The sequence below is a fragment of the Cyprinodon variegatus genome, unplaced genomic scaffold (genome assembly GCF_000732505.1).
Source record: "Cyprinodon variegatus isolate N-32 unplaced genomic scaffold, C_variegatus-1.0 Scaffold183, whole genome shotgun sequence".
Classification (NCBI taxonomy): Eukaryota; Metazoa; Chordata; class Actinopteri; order Cyprinodontiformes; family Cyprinodontidae; genus Cyprinodon; species Cyprinodon variegatus.
The window spans coordinates 84,406-102,947 of NW_015150636.1; the positions used below are offsets into that span (position 1 = coordinate 84,406).

Here is an 18,542-nt window from a genome sequence, read left to right on the forward strand (position 1 = left end):
GAGTCTACACACTCATCCAGCATCAATATTCGTCCTCTGAGATACTTTGAGGATGTGACAGCAGCTGTGTCAGAACTCTGGGATATACTACAGGACATTTTGAGAGAAACACAGAGAAACTTCTCACCGAAAGTCACTGTAAGGTCAGAAACAGCTCCCAAGGTCAGAGCCAGATTCCTGAAATACTCGAGGGAGATTATTCTAGATCCAAACACAGCAAACAGATTACTTTCATTGTCTGAGGGGAACAGAAAGGTAATACTAACAGACCACCAACAGTCTTATCCTGATCACAAAGACAGGTTTACTACTTGGCCTCAGGTCCTGAGCAGAGACAGTCTTACCGGACGCTGTTACTGGGAGGTAGAGTGGAAAGGAGTAGCTATTGCAGCAGTTTCATATGATAATATCAACAGAGCAGATAAATCAAATGAAGGTTCATTTGGATGGAATAAGAAATCTTGGTCTTTACGTTGTGAAAAAAATAGCTACATATTTCAACACAACAGCATTCAAACTCCAGTATCAGGTCCAGTTTCCTCCAGAATAGGAGTGTATCTGGATCACAGAGCAGGTATTCTGTGTTTCTACAGCGTCTCTGAAACCATGACTCTCCTCCATAGAGTCCAGACCACATTCACTAAACCTCTATATGCTGGGATAAGGCTTAGGAGTTGCATTAATGGATCCACTGCGGATTTTGTTAAACTGAAATAGTCAGAGCTGATTTCAGCACCAATTAAAATGTGTATCTAACTTCCAGTTTCTTCAGTCTCCCTCGTTGCTGAGAGCTCATTGTTGTGTCATTTCTTTGATGCTGAGGGACCAATTGTCTTCAGAAGCTATTTTTTCATCTCTTTTTGATGTTTTGCTGATGTTGGATTTTGTTGCTTTCTGTTTCTGTTCAGCCAAAAAGCTCAATACTGCTCAGGAGGATTTTTCTATTCACCTAAACATTTATCACTTTGTCAGATCAAATCTATGTGCAGATTAGCTGACAGTAGATGATCATTATTGATCACAACATCATTATTTTTTGGACATGGATCAGATTTTGGATCAAACTGAATTTAAAAAATAATTTTGAAAAGCACATTCTAACTTAAATCTTTATGAAAGTTAAATGTTTTGTGTTTTGATGAGATTTTTCAAAACTTTTTATGGATTTACTACATTTTCTTTCATGCAGACAAGCGATCACATCTTTGTAATGGTTTATCATATTCAACAGTCTGTGGTTAAGAATATTTTTTTCATCAGAAACTTTGGTGCTATGTTAAAATCCTTAAAATTAATTAAGGAATAGATTGAAATGTGATATTAATTTTCCTTACCTGACTCAATAAAGCATAATATTCAAAATTAGAATGGGTGATTTATTCTGAGAAAGAGGAAATGCATAATTATTGTAATTGTTTATCTTTTTTTTATTGTGACTGATTTATTGACTGATGCATATATTTGTTGGATGATTTATATTTAGATCATTTAAATGTTCGACCCATTCCATCCTAAAACATTTGCACACCCACTATTGATAGCTTCCCCAATTTCACACAGAAACCAGTAACTTTATACATCTTTAACTCAGGTGAGTGGCGACCTAGTGGGTAGGGCATTGCGCTTGGAATCCTGAGGGTATAAAGTTCAAACCCCACTCCCACAGATGCCACTCTGGGTCCCTGATAAAAAAAGACCCTTAACCCCACACTGCTTGGGGTGCAGCCCCACACGAGAACAGCCCACTGCTCCCCAAGGGGATGGGTTAAATGCAAAGAGTGAATTCCGTTGCTCTGGACTTGTGACAGTGTAATGACAATAGAAAAGCGAAAAAAAAAGAAAGAAAAATGACAGAATACATGCACTTCGAGGAGAAAAAAAAACAGTACCCAGGAACTTTGCAATGAGAAGGACCTAGCAGAGGAAAAGAAAAGGTAATGAAGCTTCATTTTATTCATCTCACACTCAGCTGTTTTAGCAAATATTTAAATTACAAGATTCCTGAAATAATTGTGAATCCATCTACTCTCAGTGCCACAGTGCCTTGCTGACATGGCTGCAAAGTACACCTCAAGGGTCGATGCCAACCGTCCAGCCTCCAATAGGCCCTGCAGGTAACTTAATACCTCATGTTGGAAACATGAGATTGGGTTAATCCCTTTGCCCTGGCACCACATTGAAAAACCTTGCCAGCAATAGGTATAGGTTCTCCTTATAGAGGGAGCTTCTGGTGTTTTGCAGAATCTATTGCAACCACACTGTGAGGGTAAGATGCCTAGGACTAGATGGATGCTAAATCTCTCCCCGTCACCTGACACTGGGGGCTTGGACAGAAAGCTCCTTCAATCAGGAACTCATCTGGGGAAAAAACAGAGAGGCAATGCAGTGTTCCACTGGGGGCATGCTCATAGATGCTAGGATTGGCGCATCCCAGCCATGGAGGGAGAGGATCCGCCCAACAGCTTTGAAGCTCCTCCAAGAAGGCTGAAGATTGAGGAATCTTGAATGGAGGGGCCAATGTGGCCCTACGTAAAAAGGGATTTCCAAGCCATCTCTGGCCAAGGCTGCCAAAATAACTCCCCACAGCTGACATGGGTCCTCCCGTGGGTCACAGCTACCAGAACTCCAGAGGGAATTTCCTGATCCATCATGACCTTAAAAACTCTGGGGGTCCAACTCCCGACCATGAGTGTCTGGGAACCGATCTCCTTGCTACCTGAGGCACTGGAACTCCAAACTGGAGATTCCTTCCTCCTCCAGATACCCCCCCGATTCCCAAGATGCTGCTGCTGCGGCCATTTTAGAAGGAAATACTTGGACAAACAATGTGAGTAAAAAGGAAAACAAATGCCATGAATATACTTTGAAAGAAAATTAACAAGTTCAATCAATAATCCAGAAGTAGTAGCTTTAACCTAAACATATAAATAAATGGAAACTCCAACATAATGCCAAAACAAACAAACCCAGGATAGTAAGTGAACAATAAAAAGTAACAGGCAGGAGGATGCTGTACATCACAAACATGTGCTTACCTCTCAGACCTGCAAATGTCGAAAAGTTCTGAATCACGGACTTATAGAAGCGATCAACCTACGAAGCACGGCAAGAAGACAGCGAGAAGATCGAAGAGACCAAATGTAGCCTTCAACATGCCTATTTCTACACACGTCAGATTGGCTACTTGTCACGTTTGTGACTTGGTTAACATTTTATCCGCGCAGAGTGCGAGGAGACATATCCAATTGTTTATTGCCATTGACAGCCAGCGAGGAATGAGACAGAGCTTGGATTTAATCTTGGACACTTTTTCTGCAGCAAGTTAAGTTAGACGTTTGGTTACTTGAAGTAACCAAGCATCTAAGTGAGTATTTCTCCTCTACTACTGCCATAAAGTTTTTAAAGCTGGGCTTGCTGATCACAGATAGTGGGAGGTTGCATGAAATAATAAGGTCCTTTATTATTGGTTCAATAATAGCGTTATGTCTGGGAAGTCCCTGGCATTAGACTTGCACTCCTTTTGTCAGAAAGGAGTCGATGTTGCTCTGTCCCTCTCCACTTGCCAGTTTTTTGAATCTGTAGATCAACATGGATGTTTACTTAGATTATTACCTATCCTTCTCCAATATCATAGTATTTTAAAGTGTACCAATATCATCTTGTACCCAATGATTATTAATATCTAAACAGCTCAATGCTTTTTTTTCTTCTCTCTAAGCGTAGAGAATGTGCAAAATATTACCTTAAATTAGCACCCACATTCGATTGTTGAAGTTAAACTCTCAGGTGGTGTATTATTAGTTTAAGGTTGTGGTCCATCTGTTTTATTTTTTTATTTACTGCCTGTTTTTATTGTATTTAGCTTTTATTCTGCTTTCTTCTTCTGTTTTTATATAAAGCACTGAATTGACCTTGTACTGAATTGTGCTATACAAATAAGCTGGCCTTTCCTTGCCTTACTTTGACTATATACTTGTTTGAACTGGATAATATATATGCAGGAAAACAAATATATTTGCTTGTTCCCTCCCTATTTAGATCTGGCAATGGGTGTAACCACTAATATCACTGCAGTGACATGTTGTGTTCTTCGGAGTGTAAGCTAGTTGCCGTTTTGACTAAATTAGAGACACACATCACTGTTGCTGAGAGGTAAAATGGCTGAAGGAAGAATTCAGCTGGACTTGGGGAAATTCTCCTGTTCCATCTGTTTGGAGCTACTGAAGGATCCAGTGACTATTCCCTGTGGACACAGCTACTGTATGAACTGTATTAAAGTTTACTGGGACAGAGAAGATCAGAGGAGGATTTACAGCTGCCCTCAGTGCAGGAAAGAGTTTAGGCCAAGGCCTGTCTTAACGAAAAGCATTAAACTTTCTGCTTTAGTGGAGGATCTAAAGAAGACTGGACTCCAAGCTGCTCCAGTTGATCACTGCTATGCTGGACCTGAAGATGTGGACTGTGATGTCTGCACTGGGATGAAGAGGAAAGCTGTCAAGTCCTGCTTATCCTGCCGTGCTTCCTATTGTAGTGATCACCTCCAACCTCACTATGATGCTCCACCATTAAAGAAGCACAAGCTGGTGGACCCCTCTAAGAATCTCCAGGAGAACATCTGCTCTCGTCATGATGAGGTGATGAAGATCTTCTGTCGTACTGATCAGCAGTGTATCTGTTATCTCTGCTCAATGGATGAACATAAAGGCCATGAAACAGTCCCAGCTGCAGCAGAAAGGACTGAGAAGCAGAAGGAGCTCCAGGAGAGACGACAACAAATCCAGCAGAGAATCCAGGACCAGGAGAAAGATGTGAAGCTGCTTCAACAGGAGGTGGAGGCCATCAATGGCTCTGCTGAAAAAGCGACAGATGGAAGTGAGAAGATCTTCACTCAGCTGATCCAACGCATCCTGAAAAGATGCTCTGATGTGAAGCAGCAGATCAGATCCCAGCAGGAAACTGAAGTGAGTCGAGTCAAAGAGCTTCAGAAGAAGCTGGAGCAGGAGATCAATGAGCTGAAGAGGAAAGATGCTGAGCTGGAGAAGCTCTCAATCACAGAGGATCACACCCAGTTTCTCCAGAACTACCCCTCACTTTCAGCACTCAGTGAGTCTACACACTCATCCAGCATCAATATCCGTCCTCTGAGATACTTTGAGGACGTGACAGCAGCTGTGTCAGAGCTCAGAGACAAACTGCAGGACATCCTGAGAGACACAGGGACAAACATCTTACTGGCAGTATCTGATATGGAGGGTTTACTGTCAGGACAAGAAACAGAACCAAAGACCAGAGCTGGATTCTTGAAATATTCACAAAAAATTACTTTTGATCCAAACACAGCACATAATAAGTTATTATTATCTGAGAGAAACAGAAAGGTAATGTTAATTGAGCAGGAACAGTCTTATCCTGATCATCCACACAGATTTACTGATCAGTTTCAGGTCCTGAGTAGAGAGAGTCTGACTGGACGTTGTTACTGGGAGGTGGAGTGGAGAGGAGTAGTGTGTGTAGCAGTTTCAGCCAAGATTAGCAACAACACAAAGAAACCACCAGCAAGTTTCTTTGGATTCAATGACAAATCCTGGTCTTTACGCTGTGAAATAAACAGTCTCATGTTGTATCACAGAGGGATTCAAACTAATGCGTCAGGCCCCTCCAGAATAGGAGTGTTTCTGGATCACAGAGCAGGTATTCTGTCTTTCTACAGCGTCTCTGAAACCATGACTCTCCTCCATAGAGTCCAGACCACATTCACTCAGCCTCTATATGCTGGGATTAGGCTTAGATCTTACCAAATTAATGGATCACCAAATGGATCCTCTGCTAAGTTTGTTTAACTGAAATAGTCACACACAAACTGATTTAACAGGCGTCTTTATCAGAGTTTCTTTTTTCTTTATTTTAAACCTATTTACAGTATATATGGATTCAATTATTATCTTCAAATCTCAACACATTACATTTTTTTATTTTATTACAGACGTTTGACCACATTGTGAAAATGTATGCTATCTGTTTTGTTAATTGGAAACCGTTGGAAACTGTAGAAACCCTAAAAATCTGTTCAGGATTTGATTGAATTGTGATGTTAGCTTCTTCTCCTATACTCAGCAAATATCTTTAATGTATTTTTTTGTGTTGCAAAGTTGTATTTTTTTTTTTCATTTCTGCTCTTAGTTTTAAACTGAGCCTTAAATCTCTTCTCTGAATGTTAGTGACGCCCTCTAGTGTCTCGTCTTATTCACCATGAACATAACTGCCTCTTTTCTTTAACCAATCTCTTTACCTTCATGGTACTTCACTTTTGCTGTTATTTACACAGTTCAGCTAATTATTTCTTCTTTATCTTGACTATGTATGAGCAGTTCTTAATAAATAAAGGTTTGTTACTTTAACAATGCTTTTGTCTGCCTCATTAAACCATTTTCCTTCTCTCCTCTGTTGATCGCCATGGTAATTGATCTGAAAAACCAGCCATGTGTGCTGCAGTTGGCTCCGTGCTTAGGGTTAGGGTTACCGACGCCCATCTTTAGTTTCAAAATATAATTTACTAAGAATATTTATTTACATATTAAATAAAAAAATATCCATCCTACATCAACCAAAATCAAAAGTCAGCAAGTTTGTTTTTTAGCTTAATTGATTCTGAGTTTTCATCACAGAAGCTTTTGCAGTTTGCTTTGTTGCTTACTAGTATCTGCACCTGTCAGGCACAGTATTCTGTCACACCAAATCCTCTCTGTTCTTCCACATTTATATAAAGCTTCTCAGTTGCATTCCTTAATCTCAGAAAATGTTAGTTCTGATCTTGATCTAATCCTTTATCCAATATATTTGCTATACATCCCTCGTGAAATATCTTGGGGTTTATAAAGGGTTAGATTCTTCTCTTAACCCATTGTAATCTGCTCCTCCAGCAGCAGGTGCCAGATCCTCTCCTCCACCTGCACTGCATAAGAGGTCTCATCCTGAACTCTGTCAGGGAGATTGTGAAATGTTTTGGTTTTCTCTTCCTGTGGGCTATTGTTTTGAAGACAATAGTAATGTAGCTGAAAATGGTGCTGACAATTATTCCTTCCTCACAATTCTTAAATCTTTTCAAAGAGACTTTAACTTCTAGAGTATGTAAATGAAGAACTGGTTATTAACAGCTAGTGCAAAATATATATTTTTTCTGGTATCTGTAATTTTAACTTATAGTGCCTCATGCTGGGAAAAAAAGAGTATCAGGCACTTAGTTTGAAGTCTGGTCTATAAAACAAGGTGATACGAGGTGTTATGAAGGGACACTGTAATGTTACCCCAGGCCACAAGGGGGCCACCATCTCAGAGGATGCAGGTAGTTTTCCAAGGGTTCTGTGCAGAAGTCACAACAGAGTTGGGCCAGTAGGCAGGAATTTCAGTTCTGTGTCCTACATTAAAAGTGCTTTCTAATGAAGATGCTGTAATGTTAAAACACTAAATTATAAGAAAAACTATTACAAGACACAGTAAAGCAATTGTATGAATAATATGCCAGCAGTGGCCGGCAGGTGTTGCTAATTGTTGGCCATCTTGCATTCGGAAGATATTTACTTGCAGTTACAACGACTGACCACTTAAATGACCTCAAGGGAGTGTGGCATAAGAGAGCATTCTTAGACTTAGACCGATTCATTTTGACATTTTGTGTACACGAGTATAAACGAAATTTCATTTGTAACAACTGTAGACAATTTCATTTTTTAAAGTGCAGCCTTAAAAACAGTAATAAACACATAAAAAATAGAGATATAAGCACATGACTGTACATTTACAGTTCTAATATTCATTCTTTTTTTATAAATAAAGTAACCCATTTAACACAACATTCAGAAGTCTAATGGCAGTGGAGAAGAAACTGTTCTGAAATCTGCTGGACCTGCATCAGATGCTACAAAGTCTCTTCCCCGAGGGCAGCAGGGAGAACAGTCCATGGTGGGGGTGTGAGGGGTCATTTATGAGGTTACGTACTCTGGACACGCAGAGTACGTATGGAGGGAAGAGGAGCCCGGATGATCTTCTCTGATGTTCTCACCACTCTTCTCATTTTCTTCCAGTCTGAGGCGCTGCAGCCTCCACACCACACAGTGAGACAGCTGGTCAGAAATCTCTCTATGGTGCTTCTGTAGAAGGTGATGAGGATGGGTGGGGGTTGGTGGGCTCTCCTCATCCTCCACAAGTACATGCGCTTTTGTGCCCTTTTGACCAGTGAGGTGGTGTTTACATTCCAGGTGAGGGTGTCTGTGATGTGAACCCCCAGGAGGCCGTTGGCCACCTCTACAGCTGAGCTGTTGATGACCAGTGGAGCGTGGTTAGGCCGGTTCTTCCTGAAGTCCAGGATGATCTCCTTCGTATTCTCCACGTTCAGGATCAGGCTGTTATCTTTGCACCAGTACACCAGCTGCTCCATCTTCTCTCAATAGTCCAGGTCGTTGTCGTCTCTGATGAGGCAGACCACCGTGTTGTTGTCTGTTAACTTCACAATATAATTGGTGGTGAACCTGGGGACGCAGTCATGTGTCATCAGGGTGAACAGCAGACCTGAGGGGAGCCTTTGCTTAGGATGATGACATCAGAGGTGTTCTGTCCGACCCGGACTGTCTGAAGTCCGTTGGTGAGGAAGTCAAGCAGCCATTTTTGAAGGGGTGTATTGAAGCCCAGCTGTTTTAGTTTGCCCATCAGATGCTGTGGGATGATGGTGTTGAAAGCTGAACTGAAGTCCAGGAACAACATCTGCACGTGGGTGTTCTTCTCCTCCAGGTGTGCCAGGCTCAGGTGGAGAGCAGCAGAGATGGCGTCCTCAGTGGAGCGGTTCCGTCGGTAGGTGAACTGGAGCAGGTCGAAGGTTGGCGGCAGACTGGAGACGATTTGTTCTTTAACCGGCCTTTCAAAGCACTTCATCATGATTGTCAGTGCCACAGGCCAGTAATCATTTAGTGAGGTGCCTTTCCACATCCACCTGATGTTGCTGTCGTCGTGGGAAAGATCCTGGATCTTCTGGCTGTGGTTCTGCTTTGCTGATCGATTTAAGTTGTTACGCGTTGTTCTCAGTGCTTCTTTATCACCAGACTTGAAAAATGAGTTCTTCGCTTTTAGCGATTTCCGAACCTCTTCCTTTATCCAGGGTGGATGGTTGGCCCGGGTGATGATGTTCCTTTTGATGCTGACGTCCTCAATGCATTTGTTGATGTAGGCTGACACAGTCATGGCATACTCATCAATATTTAATAAGTTGTCATATGTTACTGCAGCCTTAAAGATGTTCCGGTCAGAGTATTCAAAACAGTCTTGGAGTGTCTCTATGGCACCCTCAGACCACACTCGGACCTCTTTATCTGTCGGTTTAGCCCTGATCAGCTAGGGCTTATATGCAGGGATAAGCATGACTGAGAGATGATCTGATGACCCAAGGTGGGGGCGGGGGGCTGCTTGAATATATTTTTTATGTTAGATTAAACCAGGTCTAAAATGTTTTCACCTCGAGTTGCAAAGTCCACATGTTGGTAAAAATGACGGAGAACAGTCTTCAAGTTAGCCTGGTTAAAATCCCCAGCAATGATGAAAACACCCTCTGTGTGCAGATTGGAGCTCAGAGAAAGCCTGGTATAGAGTCTTCATGGCCTGTTTACCGCAGTGATGCTAACCACACTGAACTCTCTGGGTAGATAGAAAGGTCTGCAGTTAACAGTCAAAAACTCAATGTCTGGAGAGCAGAAACTGGCGACAGACCAAAGCATCTAAAAAATTTTTAATCAACCTGTCTCCTAACTTTTCCTTAAAGGTGCAGTAGGAGATCTTTTCTCACACATTTTCTACCATGTGGCTTGAAGATCAACTTTAACTATTAACTATTTGAAGACTTTATCTCTTTTCGACAGTGTGAGGATTCCTGTCTGTGTGTTTGTGTTTTTGTGTTTGTCTCCCTTCCTCCACCAGGAGGCGCCTGGTTCTGGTCCGCCTCCTCACACACCTGTGGAGGGTTACCTCGTTAACGGAGTGCTCTTAAGCTGCTGACTGCCACCACCTCGACGCCAGAGTGTTTGCCAGTTTTGGGTACTCTAGCCAAGCTGAGTTTTTACTGAGTCAAACTGAGTTTTGTCAACCCGAGTCCTAACTCTGAGTTTTTTGTCTTTGCCCTTTCGGCAGGAAGGCATCCTGCAAACTGGATGTTTTCGGACCTTCTCTCCCTGGAAGGATCATCTGAGCTTCAAGCTGAGCTGGGAATTCAAACTGGAGGTTTGGATCTACTTTCCTCCCAGAAATCGTTTGAACTTCACACTGAGCAAGGGATTCATCTCCACACCAACCCGTTCAAGTACCACAGGACATCTAAGTGGCAGTCAGTTTCTCCGTTCACCTACAAAACAACCGCATTCTGGGTAAACCCTGTCCGCCCTCCACCGAATGAGACAAACACTGGAACTACTGTACACAGACTGGAGTCAAAGAGTCAACCACTTTTCTGGAAACGTGAGTCAGCAACCTAATTCTTCTCTTCAAGTTCAAGAATCAAATTTCCCACTGAGTCTGAACTAACCGCAGTGTCTTCACCTCACTTTCCAGTTCCGGTTGTGCAGTGTTCAGAGCAACACTGGATCCTGCATTATCTCCTCAATAAACCTGTTAAAACTTTCCCCTGGTTTCACTCTGCATTAGTTTTTCTGCTTTTTGGGTCAGACCTTAGTTTAAGTCACCTCGATTGGGAGCTATTCCTGGTGAGTCCCACCACGGGGAACCCCGAGGGGCAGCCCAGGACATGCTGGACAGATTATCCCTCAGTTGGCATAGTAATGCTCCCCCAAGAGGGGCTGGATGAGGTGTTTGGGTAGAGGGAAGTCTTAATATCCCTGCTGGGTCTGCTTCCCCATTATCAATGTCAACTCTATATTAACTCTATATTATGGAGGAAATCTAGTTTTTGGTGAGTGACCTGTATATAACCTATATATAACTCACTGATTCAGCTTTTTAATACCTAATGTAAACTCTGGATTTTCTGTGAACTGAACTGATTACCTTTTTTTGCAATAAAGAAAAAAAAAGTTAAACCCTGATTGAAGATTGCTTAAAAATCCATGTCAGCTGCCAAATGTAAGATGAACACAGATGAAGATTAGAGTGTAGAAACGCCCCAATTTACTGTAAATACCAACAAGGAAAAAAGAGGTTTAAATTACTTCTGGGAAAGAGACAGTCTGAACCCATGTGATCTTCCTGCTTTGGAACAAAGTAATTCCGGTCCGTCAACATATTTGTTGGAGGAATGTTACTTAGATCTGAAGGCAGTCTGGGTTTTTTTTTATTAAAACACTATCATGCTGAGAGGTGAAATGGCTCAGAAAGGAGTTCGGGTAGACGAAGAAAAATACTGTTGTCCCATCTGCTTGGACCTACTAAGTAATCCAGTGACTATTCCTTGTGGACACAGTTACTGTATGGACTGCATTAAAGACCACTGGGATGGAGAAGAACAAAGGAAAATCCACACCTGCCCCCAATGCAGGAAGGTCTTCCTACTGAGACCTGCACTGGAGAAAAACATCATGTTAGCAGATTTAGTGGAGGATCTTAAGAAGACTGGACTCCAAGCTGCTCCAATTGATCATTGCTATGCTGGACCTGAAGATGTAGCCTGTGATGTCTGCACTGGGAGGAAAAAGAAAGCTGTGAAGTCATGCGTGGTCTGTTTGGCTTCTTACTGTCAGAATCATCTCCAGCCTCACTATGATGCGGCACCATTACAGGAGCATAACCTCATTGCCCCCACTAAGAAACTCCAGCAAAAAATCTGCTCTTCTCATAAAAAGGTAAAGGAGATCTTCTGTCGTACTGATCAGCAGTGTATCTGTTATCTCTGCACCATGGATGAACATAAAGGCCATGAAACAGTCCCAGCTGCAGCAGAAAGGACTGAGAAGCAGAAGGAGCTCCAGGAGAGACGACAACAAATCAAGCAGAGAATCCAGGACAAACAGAAAGATGTGAAGCTGCTTCAACAGGAGGTGGAGGCCATCAATGGCTCTGCTGATAAAGCAGTGGGGGACAGTGAGAAGATCTACAATGAGCTGATTCATCACATCCAGAAAAGAAGCTCTGATGTGAAGCAGCAGATCAGATCCCAGCAGGAAACTAAAGTGAGTCGAGTCAAAGAGCTTCAGAAGAAGCTGGAGCAGGAGATCACTGAGCTGAAGAGGAAAGAAGCTGAGCTGGAGAAGCTCTCAATCACAGAGGATCACACCCAGTTTCTCCAGAACTACCCCTCACTGTCAGCACTCAGTGAGTCTACACACTCATCCAGCATCACTAGATGTCCTCAGGGATATTTTAAGGAAGTGACAGCAGCTGTGTCAGAGCTCAGAGAGAAACTACAGGACATCCTGAGAGACACATGGACAAACATCTCACTGACAGTCGCTGAGGTTGAGGTTCTACTGTCAGAACCAGAACCAAAGACCAGAACAGGATTCCTAAAGTATTCCAAGGAAATCACTCTGGATCCAAACACTGCAAACATGAAGCTGATATTATCTGAGGGGAACAGAAAAGTAGCAAGAATGAACCAACAATCTTATCCTTACCACCCAGATAGATTTACTGATTCCTCTCAGGTCCTGAGTAGAGAGAGTCTGACTGGACGCTGTTACTGGGAGATCGAGTGGAGAGGCAGAGGAGAAGTTGGTGTGTCAGTTTCATACATGAACATCAACAGAGCAGGCAAATCAGTCAACTGTTTATTTGGATTCAATGATAAATCTTGGTCATTATATTGTGACTCAAAGGGTTACCTATTTTGGCACAAAAGAATTAAAACTCCAGTATCAGGTCCAGTTTCCTCCAGAATAGGAGTGTATCTGGATCACAGAGCAGGTATTCTGTCTTATTACAGCGTCTCTAAAACCATGACCCTCCTCCATAGAATCCAGACGTCTTTCACTGAGCCTCTGTATGCTGGGATTGGATTTCATGATGATGGATCTTCTGTTGAGTTTGTTAGGCTGAAATAATCAGAAGTGATCTGAGGTCCAGACAGTTAAAATGTCTATTTTAGTCCCACTTTCTTTCGTCGCCTCATTGACTGTGAGATCTTTTTGTTGTTCAATTTCTTCACTTCTCAAGGACAAAATGTCTTTAGGGAGCTACTAGAGTCGTCCTAGAAATGTTTTATTAAAATTTTTATTACTAATATTTTATCACTTGTTTGGGTTTAATTTTGAGTCATGTGAGTTTAGGGATAGGTACCAATCTCATGGTCTAATGCACCAGATTTTGGTCCCCATAAGGACATAGTACCCCATGATGTGACTTTGAAAACAGATAAAAGTCCCCACACCGTTGTTAAAACAAGTACCATGGACTGTTTCCCTCACACACACACACAAACACACACACACCAACACAACGATCTTAGGATCCAACACCACTTACAGATACTTCTCAACTATAGCTGTATATAATCTGTAAATATTTTATCTGCTATAATATGTCATTGTTTATCCTGCATTATAACCCCATTTATATATATATATATAATCCATATCCTAACTGCCCTGTATACTTCCCTGTAATCTGTATATAGCTTTCATATTCATTCATTGTATAGCCTCTTACAATTACTCTCTGCTGATATATACCATGTGTTTTTCTAGCTGGAAAGTACCACGACTCCTGGCCAAAAAGTATGATAAAAGTTTAGGGTCGAAAACAGGTTGGCTAGATGTGTAACCTTTGGTAATGAGAAAAATAAAGGTAACTTTGAAAAAATAACGACTACATCTGATGTTTCCTCTACCATAGATAATTACTAATAAGTACCGAAAGGCACCTATTAGTATAACTGAGTTTTAGGTCATTTGCATACAAACTAACAGCAGCACTGTATGTTTTTTTTTATTATTATTATTCTTCAAAAACCAGCCTTGTTGGGGTGGGGTTCTAGAAAATTGATGGAGTGAATCCAATTGCCTTTGTTGTTTGTCAGCAAGAACTGAGAAACATATGAGACCTCGGTCATAGTGATGAGAGTAGCCAAACACCCCTGGAATAATCAGTCTGACCAATAATGAAAGAAAGGAAACAAAAAAGCTGGCTGAAGTGCAGGAATTAGTGGAGTGGAAATAGCCAATTAGGTTACTACTGCTAATTATGTCATTTTTAAATTGTTAAGCATTTCTCCTACGTAATACCTGAGTTCAGTGAAGAACAAACTGTCATGACTTTCTTAAGAGATCTGACCCACATGCAGTAAACCACTCAGAGAACCAGGGTAAAAGTTTGAACAGGTTTATTGATGAAACCAGCGGGGTTGGATTCAGCAAACGAACCGGAACTAGAAGAGGGAAAAGAAGTATCGGTGGTTAGTTCAGGATCCGTGGGAACTTTGAACAATGACTTGGAGAAACAGAGAAAACGGGACTCACGTTAGTGGAGAAAACTTTCCTCCCAGAATCCAGTCAGTGTGGGTTTTTCCAGTGGTTGAGACTTGTTGGAGGGCGGACAGGTATAGACCTGGTTAGACTCAGAGGAGCTATTGAGCGGACTGTCACTTGGGAATCCAGGAGAACTTGAACTGAACTTGTGGAGGTTAATCCCCTGCTCATTGTGAGACTCAAACAATCCTTCCAGGGGTAGAAGGCCAAACATCCAGCTTGCAGGAAGACTTCCTGCCGAAAAGGCAAAGACAAAAGGTAGGTTAGGCTCAGCGAAAAAACAAAGACTAAGTTAGACTCAGCAAAACTCAGCTTGGCTAGAGTACCCAAAACTGGCAAACACTCTGGCGCCGAGGTAGTGACAGTCCATGGCTCAAATAGTCCTCAGTGATTAGTCAACCAGCCGCAGGTGTGTGAGAGGACAAACGAGGACAGGGCACCACCTGGTGGTGGAGGGAGAGAAGACACAAAAACTCAACCCACACAAACTGGATTCCTAACACAAAAATATTCTTAGTTATTTAAACTTTTCTCAATCAACCTCTAAAGAAAAAGGGAGATGTTATCCAAATGTTTTCCGTTTTTCATTGATAAACACCGGCTACATATTGTTCAAATGTTCTTTGATTACAATCATTCTGAAAGCAATATGCAGATACAGCCATAGTTTTTATGTGCATTCTCTTTAAGGTGTTATGTTTTCTTTTTTTAGAAGATAAAAACTATAACTTATTTCTAGCATGTTTGGACATATGTAGTTTGTGTACTTTGTTGTTTGGGGGGGTGTTGTTGCTTTCTTCTGGATGGACATCATTTCTGTTTCTATATTTTGTTAATTATTTTCTTTGGGGTTCTGTTTTTTGTTTTGTTTTTGTGTCTCTGAACAGATCTTTGGTTTTATTGTTTTTATTTTGAAATTCAGGTCAGTTGTTTGACCCAAATATTATTGATTATGAAATAAAGTAAATAAAAAGATACAACTTAAAGAAGCTCAATTGGAAGAGGAATTTAAGGGAAAGTAATTACACCTCTTATTCTGCCTAAGTATATTAGAGGGAAAGACGAAGTTTCTAATCAAACATGCTGATTCAAGAAGATTCCCTTCTGCTCCAAATATTTGTTAAAATTACGATCTCTCTTGCAACAAATACATTTATTTTGGGATAAATTATTCCACAGGGAAGAAAGCTGTTTTAAGCATCAGAGAAGTTTTCAAACAAAGAAGTTAAAAATGGAGTGAGCAGATTTATATTTGTGAAAAGCATGAGTTGTGGTAATAATTCTAACAGACTATAGCATGTTCATATCTAGTTCTTATATTGAGTACCGGTAATTAAAATTGACATTGATGTTATTAAAGCCTGACAAAGAAAATACAGGATTGAATTCTTCACATTAAAATATTACAATCATAGAGGATTAATACAAATTCATGCTGTTTTATGAAATACTTTTTACGCTTTATGGGAAAGAATCTGTCTCTGCACTAGCTTAGGAGTTTTATATGTAATTACAGTTAAAGATCAACTGCTCAAACCATTTCATGTATACATTATGTAGAACTATAAAATATCTAAACAGCACTGATGTGAAAATATTTGCATTGCTTTATTAGCAAGGGCCTCATTAAAATCTACTGTGTCTTCAGTAATTTATTTGGGAAGTATAGATGCAGGTATGTTGTGATCAGTATAGGTTGACCCTGAACCAGTGGCACCATCAGGGGTTGGCCATGGGTGGCCACTGCCTGTGCAATGCCCTGGCCCACTCTTAGAGATGGGAAGCACTGAAGTACAAATACTTGGTTACTGTACTCAAGTAGATTTTTCTGATATTTTTACTTTACTTTACTACTTATTTTTATGGCGACTTTTTACTTCTACTCCTTACATTTTTACACAAATATCTGTACTTTCTACTCCTTACATTTTAAAAAATTGGCTCGTTACTTTAGTTTTGAATCATTTCAATGGAGTTACCGTTATTATTTTTCACGTCATCAATACCAAATTCAATCTAATTGGATGGGAATCTACGTCGCATTTGACGCACCACTACAAGATGAATCGACAGATTCGGCGGTATTCATTGGCGGCAAATCATTGCAGCTTGGTGGCGGTGGCGTTAGCATAGTAGTATGGACGACGAGATGATTGAAAATGAACACAACGGAGATCTAGTCCTATTGGCAGACATCCATTTAAAATGTAGGCAACGGCATGAAAAAAGTGGTTTCTACTTTTACTTTTATACTTTAAGTTAATTTACAAGCCTGTACTTTGTTACTTTTACTTGAGTAAAGAAGTTTAATCAGTACTTCCACTTTTACCAGAGTATTTTTTAACACAAGTATCTGTACTTTTACTCAAGTACGGAAAGTGAGTACTTTTGCCATCTCTGCCCACTCTCTAGTATAAATTGAAGTAACATCAGTTTAGCATTTCATCCCATTATCCACATTAAAAATAACACAATAAACCAAGATATAAGAAGGTTTTTACTTTAGTCGTTATGATTTTTACAGGCAGGTTTACAACAATAGATTTTATGGCTTTTAGTTTCAGTGAGTCACCCCAAGATTTTTAGTGGCTCCATCTGGCCGTCCCGACGAAACATTTCTGGAGGCGCCACTGACTGAACTGGTTTTGATGCCCATTAGATTTTTGCCTCAGTGCTAATTGGTCCCTCCCTGGCAACCGCTGGGATAATTTCCTGGAACAGCCACTGCTTATAGTAAACACTGGCAGAGCATTTTGAAGAGTCAGCAGCAATGACGCTGCAGAGCTGAGTCAGACCAGTATTTCTTTTAGGTGTTTTTTTTTACTTTCTGTTTTGACTGGTGATAAAATATGCAGCCAAAGAGCCAAGTGTAGCTTTCCTTTCAGTTTCACTCTTTGTTAAATGATTAACTATGCAAATGTTTATCGAGAAATTTCATGCTTTTGTTTAAAGCATAATGACATCATTTCGGCTACTATTATCTGTTTTCCACTAAAAGTTCTAGAATTAAAATCTCCACGATTTTTTTTTTTACTTGGGTCATTGGAATCCTGAGTAATTCATCATTCTGCAAACAAATTACTACATATTTATTTATTTTAAGGAAATCCCTTTAATATACATCTGCTTGACTTCTGAATAATTATATATATTTTTTATTTGATCATATTTCGGATCTGTTTCATATGATTAAACCCACTAACTGAACAAGAGAAAAGAAAATCTCCTTGTTTAACAAAAATAAAACATTACTACCTTCATTTTTGGTTGCAATGAACAATTCATGGCAAACAGGCGTCATAGCAATGATAACTAACTCACTACAGCACTCATTACCCTGCTTTTATCTTTGAAACTGAAGAAAAGTAAAATACACAAATATTTTTATTTACAGTATTAATACCTGCAGTATTAAACACTGGATATTCGTAGATGTGTTTTACATTTTTTTTTAGAAAATAAAGTTAAACAAAAAAGTAAACCCCAGTGAAAAGACAGTTCATATTTATATTAGAGGCTTTATATGTATTTGTTGGTTTAATTGATATGATAATCTTTAGTGAAGTTAATTAAAAAGTTGAATGGTCATATAAAAAACATTTAAAAAATGAAAGCTATTGCATCCATACATAGCTGTGGATTGCTTGTAGGTTAAATACATTCTTTTTTTAACCTTCTTTATATAAAAAAAACAAAAAAACAATTGAGAATCCAAATGATGTGCAATATAAATAAGTGGTTATTAGGACCAGAATTGTACAATTAGAACAATACCCAATAAATAACATACCATCTAGACCTTTGCTGCTTTCATGAATCCAAATATGAAACCAACAATTGTTTTAAATTCTCTAATATAATATATCTTTTCTATTCTATTCAGGCAGACACTAATGGTGTATTACTTAAAAACTGAGAGCAAAGGAAAAACTGTATGACTGACCTCAATAAAATAACTCATTATATATTTAGATGAGAATATCCTCCAGTGAAACTGGTTTCCTGCCTTCAGGTTTTGATGATGGGTGGAACCATTAGCTTCCACTTAAGCATTGCTGCTCAGAAATGAATCTATCATTATTGAAAGTAAGA

The 18,542-nt window shown here is 40.1% G+C and overlaps 2 protein-coding genes and 1 pseudogene across 2 annotated transcripts in view; all 3 read left to right on the top strand.

Annotated features, from left to right (window-relative positions):
• Positions 1–18,542, top strand: part of LOC107087421 (tripartite motif-containing protein 16-like) — a 97,459-nt gene that overhangs the window by 38,398 nt on the left and 40,519 nt on the right. The gene's annotated exons all lie outside the window — the stretch shown is intronic.
• Positions 4,144–5,290, top strand: LOC107087422 (annotated as a pseudogene).
• LOC107087419 (tripartite motif-containing protein 16-like) lies at positions 11,349–13,874 on the top strand. Its single transcript, XM_015378988.1, has one exon. It carries the CDS (start codon positions 11,355–11,357, stop codon positions 13,026–13,028), a length of 1,674 nt encoding a protein of 557 aa, XP_015234474.1. The 5' UTR covers positions 11,349–11,354; the 3' UTR covers positions 13,029–13,874.

What these genes read in the sequence shown, in the direction of transcription:
- LOC107087419 (XM_015378988.1), top strand. Translation starts at nt 11,355, where the DNA reads ATGGCTCAGAAAGGAGTTCGGGTAGACGAAGAAAAATACTGTTGTCCC.